The sequence below is a fragment of the Hippocampus comes genome, unplaced genomic scaffold, assembly GCF_001891065.2.
Source record: "Hippocampus comes isolate QL1 unplaced genomic scaffold, H_comes_QL1_v1.1 scaffold7, whole genome shotgun sequence".
NCBI lineage: Eukaryota > Metazoa > Chordata > Actinopteri > Syngnathiformes > Syngnathidae > Hippocampus > Hippocampus comes.
In genome coordinates, this window is record NW_017842060.1 from 3,099,439 (window position 1) to 3,124,128 (window position 24,690).

General features: G+C 43.0%; 3 protein-coding genes across 4 annotated transcripts; 1 reads left to right on the forward strand and 2 right to left on the reverse strand.

The window, feature by feature from the left end:
- The first annotated feature begins 6 nt into the window (after positions 1-6).
- LOC109511206 (putative protein arginine N-methyltransferase 9) lies at positions 7-3,638 on the forward strand. The gene is made up of 5 exons (XM_019862082.1): positions 7-252; positions 966-1,288; positions 1,372-1,525; positions 2,373-2,495; positions 2,671-3,638. Exons 1-5 carry the CDS (start codon positions 115-117, stop codon positions 2,890-2,892), a joined length of 960 nt encoding a protein of 319 aa, XP_019717641.1. The 5' UTR covers positions 7-114; the 3' UTR covers positions 2,893-3,638.
- Positions 3,639-5,162: 1,524 nt separating this feature from the next.
- Positions 5,163-8,203, reverse strand: tmem184c (transmembrane protein 184C). The gene is made up of 9 exons (XM_019862081.1): positions 8,009-8,203; positions 7,374-7,504; positions 7,254-7,290; positions 6,822-7,027; positions 6,660-6,734; positions 6,498-6,591; positions 6,291-6,403; positions 6,091-6,190; positions 5,163-5,360 (listed from the first exon to the last, which is right to left on the reverse strand). Exons 1-9 carry the CDS (start codon positions 8,123-8,125, stop codon positions 5,181-5,183), a joined length of 1,053 nt encoding a protein of 350 aa, XP_019717640.1. The 5' UTR covers positions 8,126-8,203; the 3' UTR covers positions 5,163-5,180.
- Positions 8,204-10,644: 2,441 nt separating this feature from the next.
- On the reverse strand, positions 10,645-24,033 carry ednraa (endothelin receptor type Aa). Of its 2 annotated transcripts, none has more exons than XM_019862559.1 (8): positions 23,779-24,033; positions 21,176-21,653; positions 17,961-18,088; positions 15,646-15,844; positions 14,620-14,775; positions 13,422-13,555; positions 13,205-13,313; positions 10,645-12,615 (listed from the first exon to the last, which is right to left on the reverse strand). In XM_019862559.1, the coding sequence occupies exons 2-8, from the start codon at positions 21,608-21,610 to the stop codon at positions 12,478-12,480; spliced, it is 1,299 nt and encodes a 432-aa protein (XP_019718118.1). In that variant the 5' UTR covers positions 21,611-21,653; positions 23,779-24,033; the 3' UTR covers positions 10,645-12,477. The 2 variants fall into 2 exon arrangements, with proteins under 2 accessions (XP_019718118.1, XP_019718120.1); XM_019862561.1 differs by having other exon boundaries at positions 14,623-14,775; positions 23,779-24,031.
- Between the last annotated feature and the right edge of the window lie 657 nt (positions 24,034-24,690).

Sequence of the window (24,690 nt, forward strand, 5' to 3'; positions counted from 1 at the left end):
CGTCTCGGCACGTGTCCGGCCCCTGGCGACTCCGGCGACTTCGTCCCCAACGCGGAAGCGGAGCTGTGCAGTGCCCTGGCGTCGCTCCAAACGCGGCAACGCCAAGACGTCTGCATGCTGGAGTGCTCGGAAATGGCGCTCTTGAACAATTCCGACTACCATCGGAGCTTTGCCGGCGCTTTGTCCAAACTCATCAGCCGGTTGAAGGCCCAATCTCAAAGTCTGCAGGACCCTTCCGGTGTTCCTTCGCAAGTTCGTGAAGTATGCAGTCATATGGAATTTGATTGAACGAATTTCGAGGTCTTTCAAACCAGGGTCCAGGGACCACCCATTGTTCTTGAGTCTTAACAAGTGACTCCTCCCATCTTAGGTTTGACCATTTCAAAGCCCCGATATGATTGTGGACAAAAAGTGTTAGGGCTGAACCATTCTGAAAAATAATCTACAGTCAAACTTTGGTTTTCGAACATCTATGTTCTCGACCAAATGTTTTTTTTCGACCAAAAATTTCAAGTTTTTAATGCTTCGGATTACGACCGAAAATCGGTTCTTGACTAAACTGAGCGCATTTGAATGCGCCACTTGACCCCTCTCGCCTTCCTTACACGAGGAAGTGACGCGTCCTCGTGTAGCCTCCCATTGTGAGCAGACGTGTTCAATAAAGATTTTTTTAAAAAAAAGCGTGGTTTCGGTTTTCGAACAAATTGGTTTTCGAACAGCCTTCTGGAACGGATTATGGTCGAAAACTGAGGTATGACTGTATTTGTAATTATTGTAATTTTTCAAAGTCCTCTTTCCATGTATTTTTTCTGAATCAAACCCAATCAATAACTTGTATTACAAAAAAAACTCAGTTTTTTAAATTTTTTGATACATACAGCAAATGTTTTGGTCTCATTGGTTTGGCTTGGTTTAGAATAATGTCAAAAATGAATAAATAATATGTTGTTATTTGAAATTCATAGGAACCCTTCACTGCGGACCCGTTGTACGTTCTGGATGTGTCGGAGGGCTTTTCCATGCTGTCCCTCATCGCTGCCAGCCACGGTGGCGTGAAGGCCTACAGCTCGGTGGAAAAGAGCAAGCACCAGGAAGTGCTGGAACGCCTTACGCGCGCCAACGGCGTTTCGGAGGGCAGCTTGGAGTTTTGGCTCAACCACGGCGAGGACGACCAGGGTGCGCTACAGAGGCCCTCGCGTGAGAAACTGTGGAGCGCCATCTTCCTGGACTGCGTGGAGACGTGCGGGCTCGTCAGGCAGAAGCTGATGGAGAAGGCGTCCCTGGCTAGGTGAGGCAAGATATATGCAGTGTGGAATCAACATTTCCTTATTTTACGACCTCCTGCGACGTTCCTGTTTTGCATTTCCCAAGATGTCTGCTGGAGTGCGGCGGTCGCGTCTTCCCACATAAATTGATGATGTTCGGCATGCTGGTGGAGTCAGACACGCTGCTGCTGGAGAGCGCCGTCCAGGGCCGCGAGGCCACGCTCGGCTTCAACATCGCACCGTTCATCAATCAGTTCACCGTAAGTCGCCATAAAAGGCCTCCCGCAAATAAACACCATCCACTGTCAAGCTAGCCACTATCTGTCGCACCTGTAGTCATTTCATCTATCTGCTGCAACTGTGAATTTAGATAATAAACAGCATACATTTAAATTATTTTGATTGATTTTTCAAATCTAATTCTAAAAAATGAACATTGCGCTTGTCGTGTAACAGTAAAACCTCTCTCTCTCACACACATATATATATATATTTTGGGGGGGGGTGTGTGTCGCTCAAAATCTGCATCTCAACTGCCAATGTGTGACACCTGGTGAAGATTTATTTAGCTATTTAAGCCCCTGTAGGCAAAAACTGATGGGGCGACGCTGTAAGCTAATATTGGTTGTTCTACGTAGAGGATAAATACTACCTGATTGCAACTATTGCCTGCTCACAATATGTTTCTTAAAGGCTTAAAGCACAGGTGTCAAAGTCAAGGCCCGCGGGCCAGATCCGGCACGCCACGTCATTCTATGCGGCCCACGGATGCAAATCATGTGTGCCAACTTTCATGATCCTTGCTGAAATCTGTACTGAAATGTCAAATTGCCATAGGTAATAAATAACGTTGAGATTTTGCATTGGCCCTCCGAGGAAAGCCGTAACTCCGACGTGGCCTGCGACAAAAAATTTGTTTGACACCCCTGGCTTAAAGCAAAAAAATAAATAAATCAAACAATCAATTGAAAGATGGCGACCATCTCGAAAAACTTTTTTCACAAGCCTTTTTCAAGTGACTGTAAACGATTCAATTACCAATGAGTACTGCATGCTGTGTACCCAGTTCCGTACAACTGTCTCAACCAATCATGTTTTGTGTATCAGGTTCCGGTCCACGTTTTCCTGGATTTTTCCACGTTGGCGTGTCGACACCTCAGCGAACCGACCGAGCTCTTTGTTCTGGACCTCATGGACTCTAACGCTAACTACGACGAGAGGGAGGTCCAGGTGGGTTGCTGTATATACAGAAAGACGGAAACAAGTTGAAAGCTATCAGAATAATAATTAGCCAACAGTGTGACACAAAATTATACGAGCAACATGAATAAAGTCAAGCCAAATAAGATCCAAATATAAGTCGTTTTCTTGACCAAATGGTTTTCTATACAACCGTTCTACTTAGGTCCGGTCGACGTTGTCAGGGAGAATCACTGCGGTGCCTTTCTGGTACGACATTCACCTGGATGAGGACACTCGTGTCAGTACGCTGGCACCGAACTCTCACTGGAAGCAGGCTGCCGTGGTCCTGCAGCGCCCACTTGAGGTCGCGGCCGGAGAGACGGTCCGGCTCACCGTCAAGCTCCGCAACAGCAGCATCTCCATCGAGGTGCGGAGAGATGAGTGACGTTGCAACAGAGTGGTAGCATGAATTGTTTTTCAACTGTGCCACTTGGCCTTTTCGCGTTGCGTTCACCTCTGAAAATCTTAGAACAAAAACCTACATTTTAATAATAAATACAATTGGGAAAATATAAACGGCACTGTCTTTTTATGAACAAACCACCATTTGTTGTTTTATTGGGAAAAAATAAAGCTACGGAAGGCATTAGAATGAAGGACCACACTGAAAAGAGCAACAAAAGTTTTTTATTGACCCGTTGCAGCTACGTCACGTGATCACGTGAGTGCACCACGACGTACGGCAACAGTGAATGACTGCCGACTTGAAGTGGACGGAAAAACGGAGCGATTTAGCGACGGATAAGTTATTTTTGCCCATCGAGCCATGACATCCACCTCTTGAATAGCTCTGTTCACTGTTTTAATCAAATCGCAGTTTTTGATTGACAGCGCACGCCCTTTATTGTTGTTTTCAATGCCGTATCAGCTGGAGCTGATATAAAAGTCAGGACTCAAGCCAGTTTTTTTTTTGTTTGTTTGTATTTTGTCGCTGGCTGGTCCCTGGGATGAAAAGTTACTCTCACACCGGGGGGAATACCTTGTAATGGCGAAGGTAAAAGTTGCTTACGATGCTGACGTTTTTTTTTTTTTTTTACACATTCCATCCTATGTTTGCGCAAAGCAACATGCAGTAATTTAATGATTATGAGTAAAATACATGAACAATGATCTACAGACCTTGTAAAAAAACGATCGCTGCAAATCCTCGAAAACTTGGGAGGGCTTGCTCGTCCTTTCAGTTGATTGCTATTATCCATCGCCGTCTTTAATCGTTAGGTATGTGATAAAAAGCCCAGTTTGGTTTCCCTCGTCTATAATATTAGACAGCACACCAAGATGACCATTTTTATAAGATAATCGCTTCGATAAATGGATACAGGGCTATACGCTTTACGGGAGTTCAACGGTTTCAACAGGCGCAAATAGTTATTGTGCCGTCCGTCAAGGCGGAGGGGGCCTTCCCACGAAGGCTCTGATGTAACGCCAGGAGTTCAACGGTCTCAACAGGCGCAAATAGTTATTGTGCCGTCCGGCGAGGGGGCCTTCCCACGAAGGCTCTGATGTAACGCGCAAACGGTAAATATAGTACTGGATACATCTTTTTTTTTTTTCTTCAAACAGTCATCATATGAGAACAAAATTGTAGTGTTTTTTTCTGATAAGAATATGGATACATCTTTTTTTTTTCTTCAAACAGTCATAATATGAGAACAAAATTGTAGTGTTTTTTTCTGATAAAAAATGTACGCCTTTCTTCTCATCACATTCTGTCTTCATTCTTGTACTTATTAGTTTGACTTTTCCGTGTGGCCCTAAAATACTCTTCTTACATGGCACAAATTGGTACATGACATACATTGTTAACTAGTGAGTAATTTGACCCCGGATGTGCATATCCCTGCAAATCAGTAACAAATGAGGTTGAATGGCGAAGGCGCTATTGCTTTAAATTGTGACTTCAAAGTCTATGAATGAGACGTGTGAGTCACTTGTGTGATCCCACATAGTGTCATTTCCACACGGAACATTCTTGCAGCTGTCATGTTATGAATTGGTTTGCCATAGTTAGCAAAGTCATCGGGGCCTGCCCATTCATGAACGATTAAGCCACTAAGTGATGACGATCAGATCCGCTTGGGCTGGCTCTTTGGCTCCGCCGTCACCGCCCCCGTCGTCGTCGTCATCATCAGCAGCAGCATCATCATCATCATCGTCCTTGCTTGCGTCACTTGCGACTTCTTGTCCATGGCCGAGGCCGGCGGGGGCTGACAGGGAGTGCGGCGTCCGTCCCATGCCCTGGTAGCGCCCGCCAGGCGACGGCGGATCAGACGCCGCCTCGCCGACAGCCGCCTGGAATTCAACAACTCTTTGTCTCGGAAGTTGCACAAAACTTGAGACACAAGCGAACCACCTCACAATCATGTTGCCTAGCTAACATGTTAACCGACGCGCAAATTGATTAACGTTCAGGCTGACTAACAATCAAAGCAACTAAATGACAACAACAGACTAGCTACAGCAATAAGAATTGGGGTAACTAAGGAGTGGTGACGTTAACTAAGACTAGCGTGGAGAACAACAGACAAGCAAACCGACTGTCTGCTTAACTGACTTGCTAACAATGGCCATGTCTAATATTCACATGAATTATTTCTAGTTCCATTTAGTTTGTTTTGCAGTTGTTGTGATTTGCTGAGATATCAAAAAAAAAAGAAAAATGGAATTGAATTGTCACGGACCGACATTGCGGACTTGTTCCGAGATGTCGGCCCTGACGTCGGAGACGTCCCACATGGCCATGAAGGAGTCAAAGCAGGAGCCCTCCTCGGCCTCCTGGATGTAAGGCTTGTACGTGAAGCTCACGTGATGAGCTATAGCTGCCAGGAACATCTCCACGCAGATCACAAAGTCCTGAGAAAGACAAAGCGTTTTATCAACCTAACTCATGATCGAGTGAATAAAAATAGAACAAACTAACTAGCGACCACTATTATTTTTGGTGCACACCGAAGAACCGAACATCAAATTTGAGTTTCCAAACGCTTGGAGTGAGCCACTGCGCACTCGGAGCGTGTTTCTAGAACGCGCGCACCAAGTCATCAAGCTAGCCGAATAATGAGAAAGAAAAACAATGAATGGCAAAGAAAGATTAAATCAAATGAAAAGTGAAAATGACGACTAATCTATCACGTTAAATAGCTAACCAACGACAACAGCGAACAAGCTAACTGACTGACAAACGGCCATGATAACTACAACCAACGAGCCAAATGAAAAACTAACGATCAAACTGACTGACAACAGTGAACAAGCTAGCTTAATCACTAACAATCACATTGACTAATTAGCTAACAACAAGAATCTAACGAGAAGTCAAGATGACGAACTACAACGAAGAAGCTAACTGACAAATGACCAAGTTAGCTAACTACTGTTGAAAAAAAGCCAACTAACTACAACAAAAACTCTCGAGCTCGTTCACGAAAATTGGGGGAAAAAAACACTGACTATTTGGTTGACTAACCAACAAACACCATAAACAAGCTAATTAACGGTTTTTTTTTTTTACAAAGGGGCTAACGGCAATAATCGGCACGAACGGGCTGCAAAATTGATGAATGTGTGCGCTTGATTTGTTCACCTGTAGTCCGGTGGCTACGGCCTCCACACTTTGCCAGTCCCACGTGCGTTTCTCTGAGATGACGCCCACCTTCACCAGCAAGGCGATGAGCACAGCCTGCCTGGAGAAGAAAAAAACAAATCAAGTTGCCACCACTCCAAAATAAAAAATCCTAAAATGTCGTTAGTGTGTTGGAAAAAGAAACCCTTGACGGTATTTACCAAAACGAGACGAACACCACCATTTTAACGCACAGGAACTTGCCCACCGGCTTGATGGGACTCAGCTCCTCTCGCAGAGCCCTGTAGAACAGCACCAGGCAGTACATGGCAAACTGGACGGACACAAGATTTGAACATTACGCACACACACGACATTGGCGACACGATGAGAGAGACGAATGACGAAAAACGGCGAGTCGACAGTACCAGTTGGGACATGTTGTTGACGATCACCAGGTAGGTCCAAGCGTTGGTGGAGCTGAAGTTGCCTTCGTCGTACACTTTGCACAGTTGACAGACGCTGTGCGAGGAGACGACGCGTCAAAACGAACGAGCGGTATCTCAAAATATGAATGACGTCTGACCTACAGAGCGATAACCGTCGTGACGGGTCGAACCACTGTGTACTGCAGGACTCCCAGCTTGCACCTCAAGAGCAAAACCCTTTGGAGGAAAGGAAACATCTCCCTCAATTAAAATAAATAAATACATTAAATAAAATACTTGTCTGCGAACATGAAGTGAACTCACTCTCCCATGGGCCAAGGCGGGCAGCAGCAGAGGGGCGGGAGGTGCTTTTGTTGCTCCTGGACCTCCAGCATCATGACCAAACTCGGGTACTGGTTCTCTAGGTAGTTGAGCAGGAAGGTCATGAAGTTGTAGATCACGTAGGCCTCGTAGCACTCGCGGCACGTGTCCACGTAAATGGCGATGTGGGGATATTTCAGGGCAATCCACTAAAAAAGTTTTGAGGAGAAGGAAAAAAAAAAAAAAGGTCAATGAAATTGGTATGTTTGTGGGGGACAGAATGCTTTAACCCTTTCAGGGACAGCGGTTACTACAGTGGACAGCTTATCACGTTATCAGGTTACAGGTTATTATTTTTTAACTGCTACTTTACCTACTTGTGTGCGCTGTCATTAAAAAGGAGCGATAGGTTTTATGACGCCGAAAATAACTCACACTATCCAAGCTGTATATTGGCACCATCCACAATATTCTAGAAAGAGAGGGGAATAAAAGGTAAGGAATAAGGATAAAAATAAATGCCGTTTCCAGTACAAGTTTGAAATGCTTTTTTACCTGATGATCGGTTTCTGAAGCTCAGGCTGAGTGTAGTGAACCAAATGCTGCAGGATGCCCCATAATGATATGGGGATGGTCATGAAGACAAATATCCCAGCTATGAACCATGCCTTGTTATGAGTGCCAACCTACCATGAGAAAAATAATTTAGAACAAGAAAAAAAAAACATTTTAGCGAAACATGTAGCAGTCAGGCTGCTGTTGGGGACAATATTGCTGGTAAAGCCCTTTCGTAAATGTTTTTCCCCCAATACTGTACCAATATGCCAAGCTTTTTGAAAATCCTGTTAAAACAGCCAAACTATGTAAATAATAATACAAATACTGTAACACGATATATTTAACAATGATATCGAAAATAATCACCACAGGTGACATGAACAACTGTATAAAATACCTTTGAATGGTTGGTATTGCCGAATACCTGACCAACATGGCGGCTCTTATGCCAAGCTTTGTTTTAAGCCCCTTCAAAATCCGTACAAGTATGGGAAAACATGATCATGTGATATGACATGTTTGAAATCACTGTGATGTAAACAAAAAGTTCATTCTAATGAAATATGGATCATTTTAGAAACGTATGAAATGCCCCATAATGCAGCGCGCTCAGGTGATGGCGGGACACTCACCGCCGACTTCTGAAGTTCCCAAATGCACAGCGGCAGGACCACAAGTAGCAGTAAAATATACAACAAGACCACCAAAGGCCGAATCCATCTTCTCCAATTCCCACACGAGCAAGGCATCGTGACATGAAGACGCCAGGCTGTTTTTTTTTTTTTTTTTTAATATTCCGAACCCGAATTCAAGCTTTTCGGGGCTAACAAACAAGGCATCGTGACATGAAGATGCCAGGCTGTTTTTTTTTTTTTAATATTCCGAACCCGAATTCAAGCTTTTCGGGGCTAACAAAACGTTGGACGAACGGCGACCCTAACAAAGGCTTCCAAGTGAGTAAAAGTCGTCGTTATTGTTAGGAAGACATGTTTATTGTCAGCTCATGTGACTTGAATTCCCCTAAGCCGAGTGGCTAGGCTAATGTTAGCTCGGCAGTCGTTTTGCCATGTCAACAAACGACGTACGTGGCCGTATTTAAACTGCTGTCGAAACCCCGTTAATCTTAATATCTTATTAAAACGCTATTCAAATAGCAAGACAAATTGTCGATCTTTTGACGAATCCAAATGAGTTCAACCAGGTTTTCTTTGGTGTTAAGGCTCAAAGTTTACTAGTTTCCTTCGGTTGGCTTCTTCCTGCTTCCGTGTTTGACCCCTAAGGTGATTGGTGGCATTGTTTGCGTGAGCCAATCAGTGAAGAATGTTTTCAAACAGGGGCGGGAGGGGTTGAAAAGTTTATGATGCATGCCTTCCACCAGATGGCGATGTTCGTTAACAATTGTTAATCAGTAATGACAGTTTTTTTTTTTTTTTTTTGCCTTGGAAGTTAGTACTGTATCTTGAAAATAAATAAGAAATATCACCTTGGTGGAAATGCAAAAATCTGTTTTCCAAACAAAATCATCTTGAAATGCTTTTACAGGGAGATTTTTCATCATATCTTATGAGGCAAAGCATTTAGAGAAGTCATCAATACAGTCGCCGAGCAAAATCTAGATACCCGGCCAAGCTGTGTTAAAATACATTGTGCATTGTGCTGCCATCATAATACTGAATAAAAATAACATAAAAACTATTCACCAGTGGAGGTGAAATATAAATGGAGATTCATCAGCTTCCTGCCCACTAAAGTCTTTGGAGCATTCGTTGCCATACAAGTGTTTAAAAAAAAAAAAAAATCTAATTTTGAATTTACTGGCGGATGAGTCTTTTCATATTAAAAGGAAACACAGCAGTGTACATTCTGTCCTTTTGCCGTCAGTATTTTACAAGTCCAAATACCATTTGTACAAACAGGGCTACATTCAGAATTTTTATTCATAGTTCAAATATCCAAAATGTGTCTTTCCCCAGAGGAAATAATGCGAATAGATAAATTCCGTTCAAACTGTATCCATCACCTGACTACACTCACCTGGTGGTGACAATCCTGTATGTTTAACAACAAATGTCACACACAACCTCCCCCCCCCCCAACAAACCTAAAAACAAAAAAAAAAATGATATGACTTTGGAGGTTCTTCCTCCATGCGGTGTATTTGTCTTCACAAAAGGCAGAACTTTTATTCTCCGTAGCAAACGCCCCAACCCAACCGGTTGTTTCAGGACAGATTGTTCATGAATGTTTGACTTTCTCCTTTTGGCTTTTTATGAATAAGACATCGTCTTTGCCACGAGTCACACGAGCAAATGGGTCCCTCCGAGGGACGGTCGAGCAGGGTAAAGCCACGAGGGTTAGGGTGGATAAACATATGTCGCGTTTAATCACAGCCGAGAGGTGTTTTAGCTTAAAGGATGTGGCATCCGTCCCGATTTGCTTTATTTTTCTTTTCATGTGGATCGTGCCTCACAGTTGGGCAATATGGCGCTTCCAGAATGCATTACAAAGGAGACAAAACCTTTCTTTCTGACGCAGACGACGATTCGCCGATGTGTCAAACTGCCGCAGTACAGCGCCAACGACTGCAGAGGAGAATTTACTCAATGTCAGAGATACTTTGAAGTATCGGTGTTTGGTATCAGCAGACTTGGGGATTACCCGATGCTTAAGTATGAGGCCGGAATTGGTCAATATATGATACCTGGTGTCGATACCAATCACAAACGTCTGCAAGCATGATGACTGTCTTTCCGAAAAAAAAAAGTCTCATAATTGGAAATTCAAGAAAAAAAGAATAAGAATAATGGCATGATATTATAAGAAAACTTTGCAATATTCTGCAGTAGCAACATCGTAACGTTACGAATTGATCATGATTTAAAAATTGTCTAATAGTATTTTGAGTTAGTCGCAGCTTAATCCTGCCTTGAGCTTTTCTCAAGGTGGTACTCCCCCCGACCATAACGGTAATATTTACAAAGAAAACAGACGCATTCCTGCCACGTTGAGCTGAGAAACGACAAAATCTCAAGCTCCTCATTGATCCTGTTTTTTGGCAACACATGTGACAATCGAGTTACGCGTCTCAAATTCCCACATCCTCTGCGAACGGAGATCAGGAAGCCTTAAGGCCTCACTCGGTCACAGCGGGTCACTGTGTGCTTGCAATCACTCCCAGACGTCTTTTTCTCACAGATGCCGAATGGGGAAACAAGAGCTCTCCTTTTGACTCCCCCTGAGGAGCTGATATTAGTGCGGGCTGGGGAAATAAACTTGCACTGGACCTGGATTTATTGGGATAAGAAGTGATGCTAACAATGATAGCAACGGCAACATATGTACATATTTGGTCAATCCTTCTGTACACAGTGTGCAAAACACCCCAACTTTAGATATACACGCATCACTCTTAAACACACACATACAAAAATACATAGAGTGCTCACAAAAATGGTTTATGGTCGGTTTTGGGGTCAATATTCAGGATGAATCGAAAATAGAAGATAATCTTGAGCTGAGTTTGAGTGAAGCAAAAATTGCAAATGGAACTGAAACATCAAACAGTCAGACGGGTGCATTCAAATGTTGAGGGAAGCGAAAATAAATTTACACTTAAAGTACAAGGCAGAATATTTCTTTGGTACCAAGTGGTGATGCTGCGAAGGGAATACTTGCCAAGAAATAGACACGTCCGGTTTAGCTTAGCGTCTGTTGCGGCTAACTAGCGCAGCAGTGGAATGGCTGGCTGGTTAGCGTGGGAGTTTGCTGTGCTCACGTAGCATAATCGGCCTGGCAACACACACACTGTCCGTCAAATATTATTTATCAATTCAATTACTTTTGTACTTACATTTTAGCAAGGACTGAAAAGTTGTTTCGAGTTGTAAGGCTAAGTTATGTTCGTATAAAGCTGACTGTATCTTCACCAAATATGTAGAACCTTTTAACTTAAAGGAAACAAATCCATGATACGGTCATACACAAACAGATAAGCCATTATTTAAAAAGAATAATAAAAATGATTACAAAATTAGCAAAAAGATGTATTTTATTTGATTTTTTTTGAAGCAAGTTCGTCTTTAACCAATCTCGCCACCAAGCAGTTCCCTTGCTTGTTATCGGAAGTCAATGATCACATTTTCCAAGTTCGCTCACATGACGTTCTGCACATCATGGATTGACGCCCATCCAACAAGGTTTTGTAATTGCCTGAAGATGCCACAGGATGGCGGCAAAGCAGATTTTTTTCCTCATGAGACAAGCCTACACTAAGCCTGACTAAATGAAGCTCCTCCCCTCAGTTCACCTTAGCTATTTTGCAAGGTGTTCCCCATCTGGCGCCAAATTACTATTTTATATTAGACATAGCTTTGGCCAGACCACAAAAACAGCAGCTAGGTGAGTTTGAAGCTCCAAAAAAAATCAAATTTGTGAATGCTGAATCGTGAACATGCAGGGATGGGCTGTGTTACTATTCATCTGCCTTTGTCATTGATTAATATTTACTATTACCGGCCAAAAATAAAATCACTTTATAAAAGTGGACATATGGGTACGTGTTTTATGAATTACGCTCGCAAAAATACTGCCACCGTCACATTGTTTTGAGAGGAAGTCTTTCCTATGCTGTCTCTGTGACCATTCGTTTGTGAAATATTCAAAGATGCCGAGCGACTTTAAGCTCAAAAGTTGATGACACAATGAGGCTAAATGAATAATGAGTACATCCACGGGTGTGTTCGATGGAGAATTAATTGTCACTAACACGCTTTCCTGTTTTCCGACTCCTGGGATGGACGCGAGCGTTCGTTTGCCGTCATTTCCTCCGACAGCTGGTTGTCTTCTTTTCCATTGTGCCGCACCGTCCTGCCCTTGTTCTGGAATCGTGCCGGTAATTTACAGTTCAAATGCATCCCGTGACTCGAAGCCCTCCAGGCAACTTTGTCCGTTCCTGAGAAACCTTTTTTTTTTTTCCTCGGTGCCTCTGCTAGTGTCATGCAAGGCTGTATCAGTACTATATTTCTGAAAAAAAAGTGACATAATAATGCATAGTATATTTTGGAAGCCTAACTGTTTAGAATAGTGTCCGAGCGCCACAGGCTCAGTCGCTGTCTTTCCGCAGACTGCGGTCGGCGAGTAGGTTGTTGGGCTCGGGGCTTTTGCACTGGACACTGGTGCCGTTCATCGCTCCGATGCTGCTCAGCTGGCTGTCCGAGTAGCACCAGCAACACAAACATGACTGCGGGGGGGTCATGTGGAGAGAGAATTGAGAACGTTTTAGCCAAATGGGGCGGGGGGGGGGTTGCAAAGAAGTCTTTCTGTGTCTTAGGCTCGGCTTGCCTCGAGGCATGTTTTGTCTCCAGCACAGGCTCCTCCCGCACTTTGACAGTTTCAAAACAACGTGAATTCATAGATCATCGCATACGTAACGTCGTTAGCTCTGTGACAAACTTCATTTGCCCCGAGTGTCGTGAACAAAAGACGTGATTTGCCTTGGCCTCTTAGGGAAAGTTTACACCATTGAAAATGTGAGTGAGAGTTTCATCAAATGATGGGCCGAAATCTAAATTAGATTTGACTGAAATGGTGACTTTCATTCAAAAGGCCCACTTCTTAAATTTTGGGTTTCGAATTTAGAGACTTTTTTCACTGTTCCAGTCCAGCGGTGAAACTGGTATTGGGACTCCAATTTTTGTGATCCCAATTCCTCAGGCTACCCTCTAGACATGGCAGCTGCACTCTATAAAATCTAGATGGCATTCGCTAACATTTGTTGCCCCCCCAGTTTACTGTCTAATCTCACTTATCAATCGGAGGAAGTACGTTACCTTAAAGCAATTTTTGAACTTCTTGCTGACAAAGTAGAGGATGATGGGGTTGATGCAGGAGTTGATTGTTGCAAGGTTGATGCTTAGGTAGTCCATAACTAAAAGGAAGCTGGAAATATAGTAAAAAAAAAAAAACAAATCACAAAATAAGCTTCAACTGAAAAAAAAAAAAAAGACGTTGCATGGCTTCATGAACACAGTGTTCTCCTCGACTCACTTGAACAACTCGCAGCGCGTCTCGTCATTCTGGTAGTATACCATCTTCTTCAGGATCCTGCTGAGGTGAAGTGGGAACCAACAGAGGGCGAATATCAGGACTAGGCAAAAGACGGCCTTGGCCACTTCCCTTCTCTGCAGCGAGGAGAGGAAAAAAAAAACATGACGTTTTCCCATTTGAGCAACGATGTCTCTTCATACTAAAGACGTCAGAGACAGACGAGCAAACGGGCGATGAAGAGTTCTGTGTTGAAACGCGCCAAAGCTTTGACAATGTCAGCTTTTATTCCCTCAATGTCATCCAAATATTTCTCGTTTGGCATTTTTGCTGTTCCAGTTGACAAAGAGACTCGCATTCTTAGGAAGAAGGTTCTTAGGAGGACTCTACTTGGCGAGTTCATGAGACTGTACTCGGCATTTTCAGTGATGAGAAATGGTCTTTTTCTGTTAAGTGGTTCAATTGACTATCCGAGTATTATCTTTGCCATTGGTTTAAAATTTATATCTTACAAACGATCAATCTTGGCACAGTAGCTACCCATGTCGCTCTATTGTGCTAACTGTCAATTCAGCAATCCCACAACCTATCTCTCACAGTCTATCTGTCTTGTATCCATTTTAGGAACGCTAACTATCGAGGCTAGCTATCTCACTGGGTATTTACTGTACTCTTACTTACTCATCCATTTATTATGTTAACTATTGCGCGGTTATGTTTTGATGGATTGAACGATCATACAAACTGTCATGCTTCCAATGTAGGTAACCATTCTGCAAGCTATTTCTTTAGCTAGCGATCTTGCTGTCCATCATGCTAACTAGCATTCTTTGTATCCTCTTAAGCAATTTAGAGATTATTTTTACTGTTTCACATCCATCTGTTCGTTCACCCTTCCATCCACCGTGCTAACCACCAGGATTTGGAAAACCATCTCTCAAGCTATTTATCTTGGTCTCGAGGTTGCTATCTACCGTGCTAACTATTTTGCTAGCTATTCCGCAAGCCGCCTCTTGAGCTACCCGTCTTGCGTCTTACTGAATTCTTCCTTCGGGATACTTTTAAAGGGGGAGGTATAAGCAAGGGGATCAAGGGTCACTTAAGGAGGCGGGTAATAAAGAGGTCTGAGGGGCACGAAAGTCGCAAGGGGTCAGGAGGCGGGTTCTCGACTGAATGAATGACGTTTGGAATGAGTACGTCCAACCTGTTTGAGGTGCTCGCTCAGGGCGATACGAAGGCTGCCGTTCCGGTTGTTGAGCATTTCGCAGGTCATCAGGGTATAGAATATGGCGGTGCAGGTCAGCGGTACGCAGAAGTAGAAACCAAACAGCCACCAGTCCTTGGCATCCTTATAGAACTAAAGGAGAGACATCCATTTTGGGATTAAACTTTGGTAGCTATTTATTCATAACGGATGGATGGATACTGCCAAAGTAGGCAAAAAAAAAAAAAACTCATTCTCTGTGCTTGAGTAGAAGTGGACTCATGTTTGCAAAGATTCTGGCATTTGCTACCTGGGCCTTTAGTAGGGATTTACCCGCCTTAATCAATTTTTTTCAATACCACCTCATTCACGTCACAATTGTAACACGTCATTCATTTCGAGAAACGGAGACAGTCACTCAATCAAGATTGCACCCACGGTTGACTTTTATCTCGTTTACCTTTTTGATATCTAAGTCAAATGAAGATAATTGAACACGCAAGTAAAAAACAGATACACCTGAGAACTGCACTTAAATACAGTTATGAAGTATTTTGTATTAAATGCCACCAAATATTGCTGCAACAGTCAACAGGCTCCTAATCTGCCTTAGGCTCCTTTTTTTGTTTGTTTTGCTTTGTTTTGATTTTGTTTTTACGATGTTATTTCGACTGTCTGAGAGTGATTACTCGATTAGGCCGCATATGGATTAAATCTGCATGTGGCCTCAGGTTTCTGTGGCTTCAAGGATCAGGTCTTGGAATTGTACTCGGCCAGTAATCAATGATGTCCTCAGGAGGAAAAAAAAACAACAACCTACAATCAAATCAAAAACTAAGCACAAAAAAACAAAGAATCCAAACAGTCAATACCCACAAGCAGGTGTGCCTCTTATCTTTTCTTAAAAAGCTTTGTCTAGTCAAAACGAAAGTCTTTTAACACTTTATTTACGCCCAACCACATGTTTGCCCCCAGTCAAAGCCAAACAGTCGAAATGACTAAAAAAGCGGGATGACAACCTACCACCATGAAGTCTGACTTGGGCTGCAGCATGCAGGTGCGCAGGGTTTGGTTTCGGTAGTTGAAGCTGACCATGTCGAAGCCCACGGCTTCAGGGATGGCCAACACCATCGACAAGACCCAAATGGAGAGGATTTCCATGACTGTGAAGAGTGGAATCCCGACACCCTGCACTCGACTCCAAGATGCAACTGCCCTGTACCTGCCACAGGGGAAAAAAAAAGAGAGATTTAATATGATGCTCGATGTACTAGGACGCTACTGGGCCCTGCCGCTAATTTCAAGAAATTGATGGTAATTTATACATCATTAAAAATGTACAGTATATAATTGCTCAGATAATAGTTTAGTAAAATTTTCTTTACAAAATAGGCGCCTCCTAAGATGGCTAAAAACGTCTGGATTTTGCTGCTTAACTCGTATTCCACAGACACCATATGAATCGGAATTCCACATCTACAGTCATAGCCATGTCTGTATTCTCTCTATCCTTCATATCTATCCGTCGATTCATACCAGTCCATCTATGGATTTAGGTAACCGGCCGTTATCCAAAAATAGGCATTCATTGTCTATAATCTTGATATAGGTAGCAGATTTTCTCGCTCTCTCTTTCTCTCCCTCTCTCGCTTGATAAATGGCAGCGCACCAAGCAGCCGCATAAACTGTCGAGTCAGCACGGCGCCCCATCAAACTTTCAAGAATCCATGTGGAGAGATGATCAATTGTTTATTTAAAATATCTAATATTTATTTACGTGACGGCGCCGAACAGGCCCTGGCCTCCGCGTTTGGCGGGTCCGCCCGTCGGCTTGTTTGCTTGTTTGTTTCATTAATAGAAAAGCGCTTGTCGAAAATGTTTTAGTAAAATCACGCATCAAGATTTCATGGACAAAACAATATATTTTTCATGGCGCATTTGAATCTCTCTGTTCGACAACATGGCGGCATGTATATTTCACGAAGCGCTAAATGGATCCGTCCCTTTTTTCCATCATCCTCTAATATTGAAACATGGAAGTAAATATATGTAATAAAAGTACTGATTAAACTCCCTCAGGCCCATTTACAGTATGTAAAATAAAAAAAGTCCAGACTGAAATGTACTTAAAAACATTCACGCATTCTCACAGGTTTGCTAATATGAACCAACCGCCATAAAATGTAAAATTAGTTACCCCAGGAAAAAAATACACTGACTCAAATGTTTTTGTTTTTTTGTTCTTTTTTTCCTGGTTATATGGACCAGAATATTCACCATGATCCAACAACTCTGAACAATTCTCTTGAATAAGGCGCGTGAAAGGGAATATCTTGTTTCTCTGAATCTGTTGTGTTATTCATGTCCCAAAGATTTCAAGCTATCAAACAAAATGTCCGCTTTGTTTGACTTTCCATCTCTCTATTTACAGTACATCTTTTTTTTTTTTTTTTTTTTTTTTTTGTGGTCATTCACAGAGGTTGAAAAAAGTCAAAGTACAGATGTAATTTATCAAATATAAAGAGTAAAAGTAGTGAACAGTCGGGAAAATAAATACTCAGATATAGATATCTGAAAAATCTACTCGAGTAGAGTGCGTGTCTGTGTGTTCACATCACATTACCGAGTCCGTCTTTAATTTCCTGCTGACTTAGAATCACCCTGACCTTAAACTAACCCTGCCTTCATCTTTTTTTTTTTTTTTTTTTTTTTAAATCGAATGAACTTTTGCAAAAACAAGCTCTCAAACGCATCATCTCCGTTTCCCATAATAGAAGGTCGTTAAACGAGAGCCTCAGAGAGCCTCTTATCTCGCCGGTTGTGTCTGCCGCACTCGGCTGTCATTATTTTTTCCATCGGGGAGGCAGGGAAGGGGGGGAGGGGGCGGGGATTTCTATTAACGACCACGGGCAGAGTGGAACTTGACCTCACCGCATTCGCTCTTAAGAACGCTTTCGACGCTGTACGTTAGATCCGCGATGCATATTTCATGCACTTAATGTTGCAAAAATAGCGACCCATTAATCTGTAATGGAAGTTTCCAGCAAAAACAAACCAATCGTGAATCACCCCCCCCCCACATGATAATGCGCAATTAGTCCATGGTTCCTAACAAGTGATGACCTCAAAAAAAAATCGTAAAATAACACATAAGTGCTCCCTCTTTAATCCTCCTGTGACTTACTGTAGGTCACCTCGACCTGTTTAATTAAAACAAAAAATCAAAGGAAATATTTCTAAAATGAAAAAAAAAAGACGGACTTTGTGGTTCCTTCTTTTGTTAAATTATGTATTCATTCATCTTTTGGAGTTGAAGTCTCATCCGTCTGAGCACTGACCTGTCAACGCTGAGGGCGCACAGGTTCAGAACGGTGATGCCCACCGAGGCTTTCTGCAGGAAAGGAACCAGCTTGCAGAGGAACAGGCCAAAGGCGCTGTCGTAAAATGGCCACCGTGACGCTAGTAGCTGGTGGTGGGGGAGGAGAAAAAAAATCGCAATGATAAAAGTGACGAGACATTTCGAAAACAAACTTTGTAATCAATTAATGAACTGATCAGGGTTTGGATTAGATTCTTGGATCTTAATTATTTACCTTAGCAAGAACATGGATAATTACGTGACCCTTTGGAAAGCCTTTTTATGTTGCGTAATGATTGGCGGACTGACATGTTGACCAGCCAATGAGAGCGCATCATTGATGGCAATAACACCTAGCAAGTGTGTGGGTTTGGGTTTGTGTGTGTGTTTGTGTGTGAAATGCACGTTCATGTCTGTCAGGGTTCATTCAAGGTCGCAAATGTTTGCCAAACTTTCGCCAACAATTTCAGTTTTAAAATGTATGTTATTTTTTTATGTATTAATTTTTGCAGTTTATTTTTCACTCCCCTGCAACAAGAAAAATAAAGGCGAATGTCTGGCGTCTGGCATCCGCTCGGTGAACATTCGCGCCCTTGAACGAACCCTGACGAGACCCCCAACAATCGCTCCCTTTGTAAATGCTCGCAAATATTCGCCGCTAACGGGGATAGGAGCTTGAAAAGTGGAAGATGGTCGACCAACTAAGGTTATCATTGTCAACGAAAGCATATATATTAAAAAAAAAACAAAAACTCAAACTTATAAAAAAACAAAATTAAATTGAGTAATTTTAGCAAAAAAAAAAAAAATCATACCGAGCGAACTTGCTGTAAAAACAAATTAAAACTGGAAAAAAAAACTACATTAAAATGAAAACCACATCATCATTTTCCTCTATTTTCCTCTTCCTGTAGGCATCATGTCTTCCCATGAGCGAGCTGACTTTAAATGTCTCATTTGGTCGTCGACACATCCTTGTTTTACTGTCCAAAAAGTCAACACGCAGCTCTTAAGGCCTTAGCGCGGCGGAGATGCCGACTGGACGTCGTCTTGCCACTTTTCCTTCAAGGGGATACGAGATGCATTAGGCTTCCGATAAGGGAAGAGCCCCGCGTTGGAGCTTCCCGGATTCTCCGATTGTTGACGCCAGCTGTTTAAGTTTTCCCACAGGGGAGAGGAAAGGCACTCGGGTCACTGTTTTTACTCTGCGGCCGCCTTGATTATTTTGGGCTTTGTCGTTACAGCTCCGAGGAAGAGGCTTTAAAGTGGTCCGGGCGTCATTGTTTGAGTGTTGTCCGCTTCCTTTTTTTTTTCCTCCTTTGCACTAAAGAGTCACTGTGACACTTCATTGTGCGTTTATCATCCTGAAAGCATTGACAGTCGGAGCTCTGTGCTGGCCATTTAGGTTCCTTTTTTTTTTTTAATAACTATTTTAGCAGCATGAAATGCAAACGTAACGACATTTCCCCAACGGAGTGGATTTTTGTCTGATTTTGTTTGGACAAACACATTCAAATGGGTATAGTGAGAGAGCAAGAGCATGGATGACACAAATGTATTGTACAAACACGACCAGTGTACCGATCTCTGTGTGTTTACAGTCAAGAAATCTGTTTTTTTTCCCCCCAAATGAACAAACTTATCTGACAATGTACAATAATCTCCACCAAAGATGTCTCAGATAATGCGGTCCTTTTGCCGTCACTTTATGTTGGCATAAAAAGCAGGATTTCAGCCAATGATAGCCTTTTTCAACAAAAAGTAGGCTTTTGGGAAATAAAGTACTTCTAACCGATATAAACGAGAGGTAGACAAAAACAAGAGTTATTAAATGTACCCCAAAAAAAATGGAGGAACCTGCACTGTCATTAGTTGAACATTTGATGCAAAACAAGTAGCCCAACAAAATAAACATGAATAGATATAAAAAGAATGCAGACCAATGGTTACCAAGAAGCTGAACGGGTACTAAAGTAAAATCAAACAAGGCCCAAGGGATCAACAAACCATTCCTTTTTTTTTTTCTTGCGGGAAAAAAAAGTGATTTATCTTCCTGGAGCTGCTATTTTCATAAGGCCTCCAGATAAGGATAGTGACTAATGTCCCAGGTCAACTCAAGGCAACACGCATACGCGGCCAAAGTGTTTGTTTTTTTTTTTTTTAGCAGAGCTCTCATCACCCATGTGGCCACACGAGGGGGGTGGGGAGAAGATAACGGCGACTCGACTGATTGCGCTTTCCGGTCAAATTGCGCCCTACTCTTTTAAGCAGCGCTCAAGGTTTACTTGATTGTGTAATTTCACTCTTGACGGGTGAGGAGCGACTTGACGTTTTGTTTTCAAGCGATCAAAAATTTGTGCACACAGCTGCTGCAGCTTCCCATATGAGGATAATTAGCTGGGTGCTGACGTCAGCGCCACACCCTCTCCACTCCCCAGTATATAGATATTGTGATTTAAAACAATACTTAACCAAATTTATAATAGCATTTGTTTGCCTACCAGCGGATTAAGTCGAGGAGCATGTTGCCTTAGGAGCAAGGATGCGGCTAAGTATGTCATGCCGCTGGGCGATCAAGGCAACCCCCCCCCCCCAAAAACTTTAAGTGATTTATAACAATACTTAATGAAATTTATGGTATACATAGGCCAAACTCTGGTTGAAATTGTGAAGCGTTTCGACTCGGTGACCGTAATGCACACAAGAACGTGTCCGTGAATGGGGGGGTCGAATGTACTCATCTGGGGTAAAACGAGCACATATGATTGAGCATTTTTCATGGATAAAACTCAAAATACGTAATGATTATTAGATATTAAAAATATCAACAATTTGTTGATTTCATGTTATTGTTGGATGAGGTTTGTACTGGTGGCTCAGTCAGGGCCAGCATCAGTGAACTTAGGGTGGCCCGACATAGTCACCTGGTGGCCCCCGGGGCCAGCGGGCCACCATTAATGTTGGACTCTGGCGTATGGTTAAACAATATTTTTATTAATTTGACTTAAGCTAAAAAATAAAAAATAAAAAACCCTTAAAAATAATAATAAGTAAATCTCAAATTGCACTCTATACATTTATGGTATTTCACCATTAAAATTGCCCCCCCCTTCCACCCCTCCCGCCGGCAAACATAACGGCCTGCTATGAGAGCAAGTTTTACACTATTATGGAAGAATGTGGCGCCGACTCTACCTTGTATACGTTGATGGGAATGTCGATGACGATGTAGATGAGGTCGCCCAGGGCCAGGCTGGCGATGAGAGCGTTGGGCCCATTCCTCATGCACTTGTGCTGGTATATGATCCTCAGCAGGGTGGCGTTGCCCACCAGGCCCACCACAAACACCAGCACGGAGATCAGCGTGTTGATGTATTTGAAGTAGCCGTTGATGGAGGTCGTCACCAAGCACATGGGCGGCGGCACGGGCCTCCTCACCACCGTGGCGTTGGCCAACACCACGGCCTCCGGGGGGGCCGCGGGCCCCGGGCTGGGCCGCAGGGTGGAGGAGTGCTGGAGATATCCCGGCCCGGGGTCCTCCTCCTCGACTCCGGCGCTGTTTATCTGACACATTCCTCTGGCCGCCATACAAGCCATTAGCAGCAGCATACGCAAGGCCGCGTCGCCCATGATGGAACGCTGTCTGCGCTTTGATTCCGCTCCCCAGTTATCACTAAAGCAACACAATGGAGACAAAATGTTAGTATTTTTTTTACAACCTGCAGAATAGTGCATCTGAATGCTTTTAATGCAAGAACAGATGTTTATTTTTTATTTTTTTGGTATTGTGATGAATATTTATTGGAAATACGGTCACAGGAAACAAGGTCCGAGAGGACAAATGAAACAAAAACGAAAAAAAAACCACTGCTACTACATGTTTTTAAAAAGTCAACACACGCCTGCTCAAATGGCAGGTTTTTGTGGTGCAAAAAATTGAGCAATAGATTAGCTATATAATGAGTGTGCACGTCCTCGCACACACAGTGTGTGTGAGCGTGCACTTGATTCACACACACACACACACACACACACACACACACACACACACACACACACACACACACACACACGTATGTCTGTATATATGGGGACTGCAACTATTTATTTTTCAAATAATTGATTGATCTGTTCATTGTTGATTAATAATTCAATCGAATTAAAAAAAAAACACGTTTTATTTCAGATTGACAGTCTGGAAATTACATAGAGATAAATGAATTAGGACTCACGAACTGATTTGGTTCGTCACATGAAAACAAATGTTTTGATTTGATTCAATGCCAACAATTATTGGCACCCCTGGTTCAGATGTCTTCTTTAGCTTCCAATAAAATTAATGTATTTTTCCGGACTATATTGGACCAAAATATTATTGTGCATTTATTCAGCAGGGGGGAAAAAATTCCCACTTTTTTTATAAAAAAAAAAAAAAAAAATCTAATTGATTGTGCCACAAATATTCGCACCCCCTGATGTTAATCCATTGTACAAACCCCTTTTGGCAACAAACCAGCACCTAACCTTTTCCGATCATGTTTCACAAGATGGCAAAGTACAAAAAAGAGGGATCATTGACCATTCGTCTTCACACTCTCAATTATCCAGAGACCGGCGCCCTCTCCTCTTTGGCTCACTTTGCAGCTTTTCAGTGGGGTTGAAGTCAGGGAACAGAGAGCACCATGGGAGGAGCTTGATTCTATGTCTACTGAACCATTTTGACTATTTTCAGCAGGTTTATGTGCTTCGGTGATCAAAATGGACTATGTTTCAAGGCTTTCCTTTGACTCATCCCAACCAGAGGGCGCACGGGTTGAATACGATTGAAGGGCGCGACTCGATTCATGACTCGATTTGGTTCGAGAGGGTTTCTTGTTGAAAGTAAACATTCATTCTACGAATCAACTTTTTGTCAAGTTTATTCACAACATGTCACACTCTCCGAAGCCCAAACTTTTCGAGTGGATTCAATTCAAAGAGACAACGAATCACCATGAACTCAATTAGTGCCAGCCATTTTCGGACCCTTCTTTAACCCTTTCGGGGACAGCGGTTATGACAGTGGACAGCTTATCAGGTTACAGGGTGCAGGAATGGGTTAACCTACCACGTGAATCATTATTATTAATTTTTTAATCCATCAAGTAAATACATACATTTTAATACTTACCTGGGAATGAATCCCTGGGTCTTTAAAAAAAAAAAAAAAACACCAATTCAGAACTTTGTTGTCGGTTCAAGTTACAGTGAGTACAATTCATTAGTTTAACAAATGCACTCGCAGCTTTTAAATCAAAGCTGACTCCCCTAATGAAAAAAAAAAAGATCTAGATATGCCAACTTGTATAATTTTGTTCGTATTTAGTTGATGCCCAACTGTCCAGTCAGAACAATCGCTGTGTCTCAAACTCAAAAGGCATTTTCCCGATGATTCCATTTCACGTTAAAATCAATGCAAAAAAAAAAAAAAAAAATGTCCAGGGGGAGGGGGGAGAAACCGCGACAGACTCCACCACCGTTTGTCACGTGAAAAGAGTAGGTAAAGTTTCCAAAAGCTGTCAGCATGACGGTTAAAGCCCTTTGCATCATGTCGCGTCTCCTTCGCCCCCGAGTCGTTCCTGTTTCAAAGTCCCGCCTGTCACCAAGTACACAAAGAACTATTTAGCAGCCAGCCCTTCAAGTAGCAGCACAGTTTAGCATCAGCGCCGTGCCCGCCGGGACCCGTGACAGCACGCAAACTGATCTGCCCATCAATAATAAATCCCGTTTTTGCAGTTTTTTTTTTTTTTTCCACCTACCGCTTCTCATAAAATCGTCTGCCGCCAGGCCCCCTCGGAAAGCGTCAGGCAAACTTTCAGCTGAAGCCCCCAGACATCTGTATCACATCACATGAGTAATTAACGCGCTATCAAAGCCGCAGCCGGATCCCCTCTTGGTTTGAGCAAAGGCGGCCGTCTGCTCCGAGGTGCCGTCGCATTATGGCTCACCGTTTCCTGTGGAGTGTGTGTTCTCGTGTGTGTGTGTGCATGTGTGTGTATGTGTGTGTGTATACGTGTGTTTCAGAGCACCAGCGAGGCACTTTGACTGGGTGGGATAGTAAATCTCCACCTCCCTTTGGTAACCCCCTCCACCCCCTTTCCCACTTCGCTCCTCTCTGAGACACCGCCTGCCGATACTCATCTGTGAGGCACGCACGCTCGCACGAAAACACACTCGCACGCTCGTCGTCGGGTTTTTCGCGCTTCTCGTCCGCTTGGCAAAGGTGACGTCAATGCTTGTTGCACACAAAGATAGCGACAAGTTCAAAACTCTGCTCGCACGAGAACACACGCGTGTGTCTGTTTTCGGATGTCAGCGCATCTGTGGTGGGGCGCAAATGCCGGCGGGTCTGGAGTTTCGTGCGAGGGCACGGCTCATTGCGTGCGGTTGGCAATTTGGCAGACCGATATGGCGGTGCCGCTGCAACAGAGGGAGTGGCATTGGAGATTCACGTGGGTTGAGTGACAATTTGGCGACCGAAACTTAAAAGATAAGATTCTGCTTCCACGAATGACAACCAAATTGGAAAATGACCGTTGAGAGGTTTAAATCACAAGATTTGGACAATCGCGTATTAACATTTTATAAATTGCCGCTTAATTTGCTCATCGATTAGTTGTTGATGAACCGATTAAAAATTTTGGGGCGCCTTTTGGCTTCTTGACAAAGGC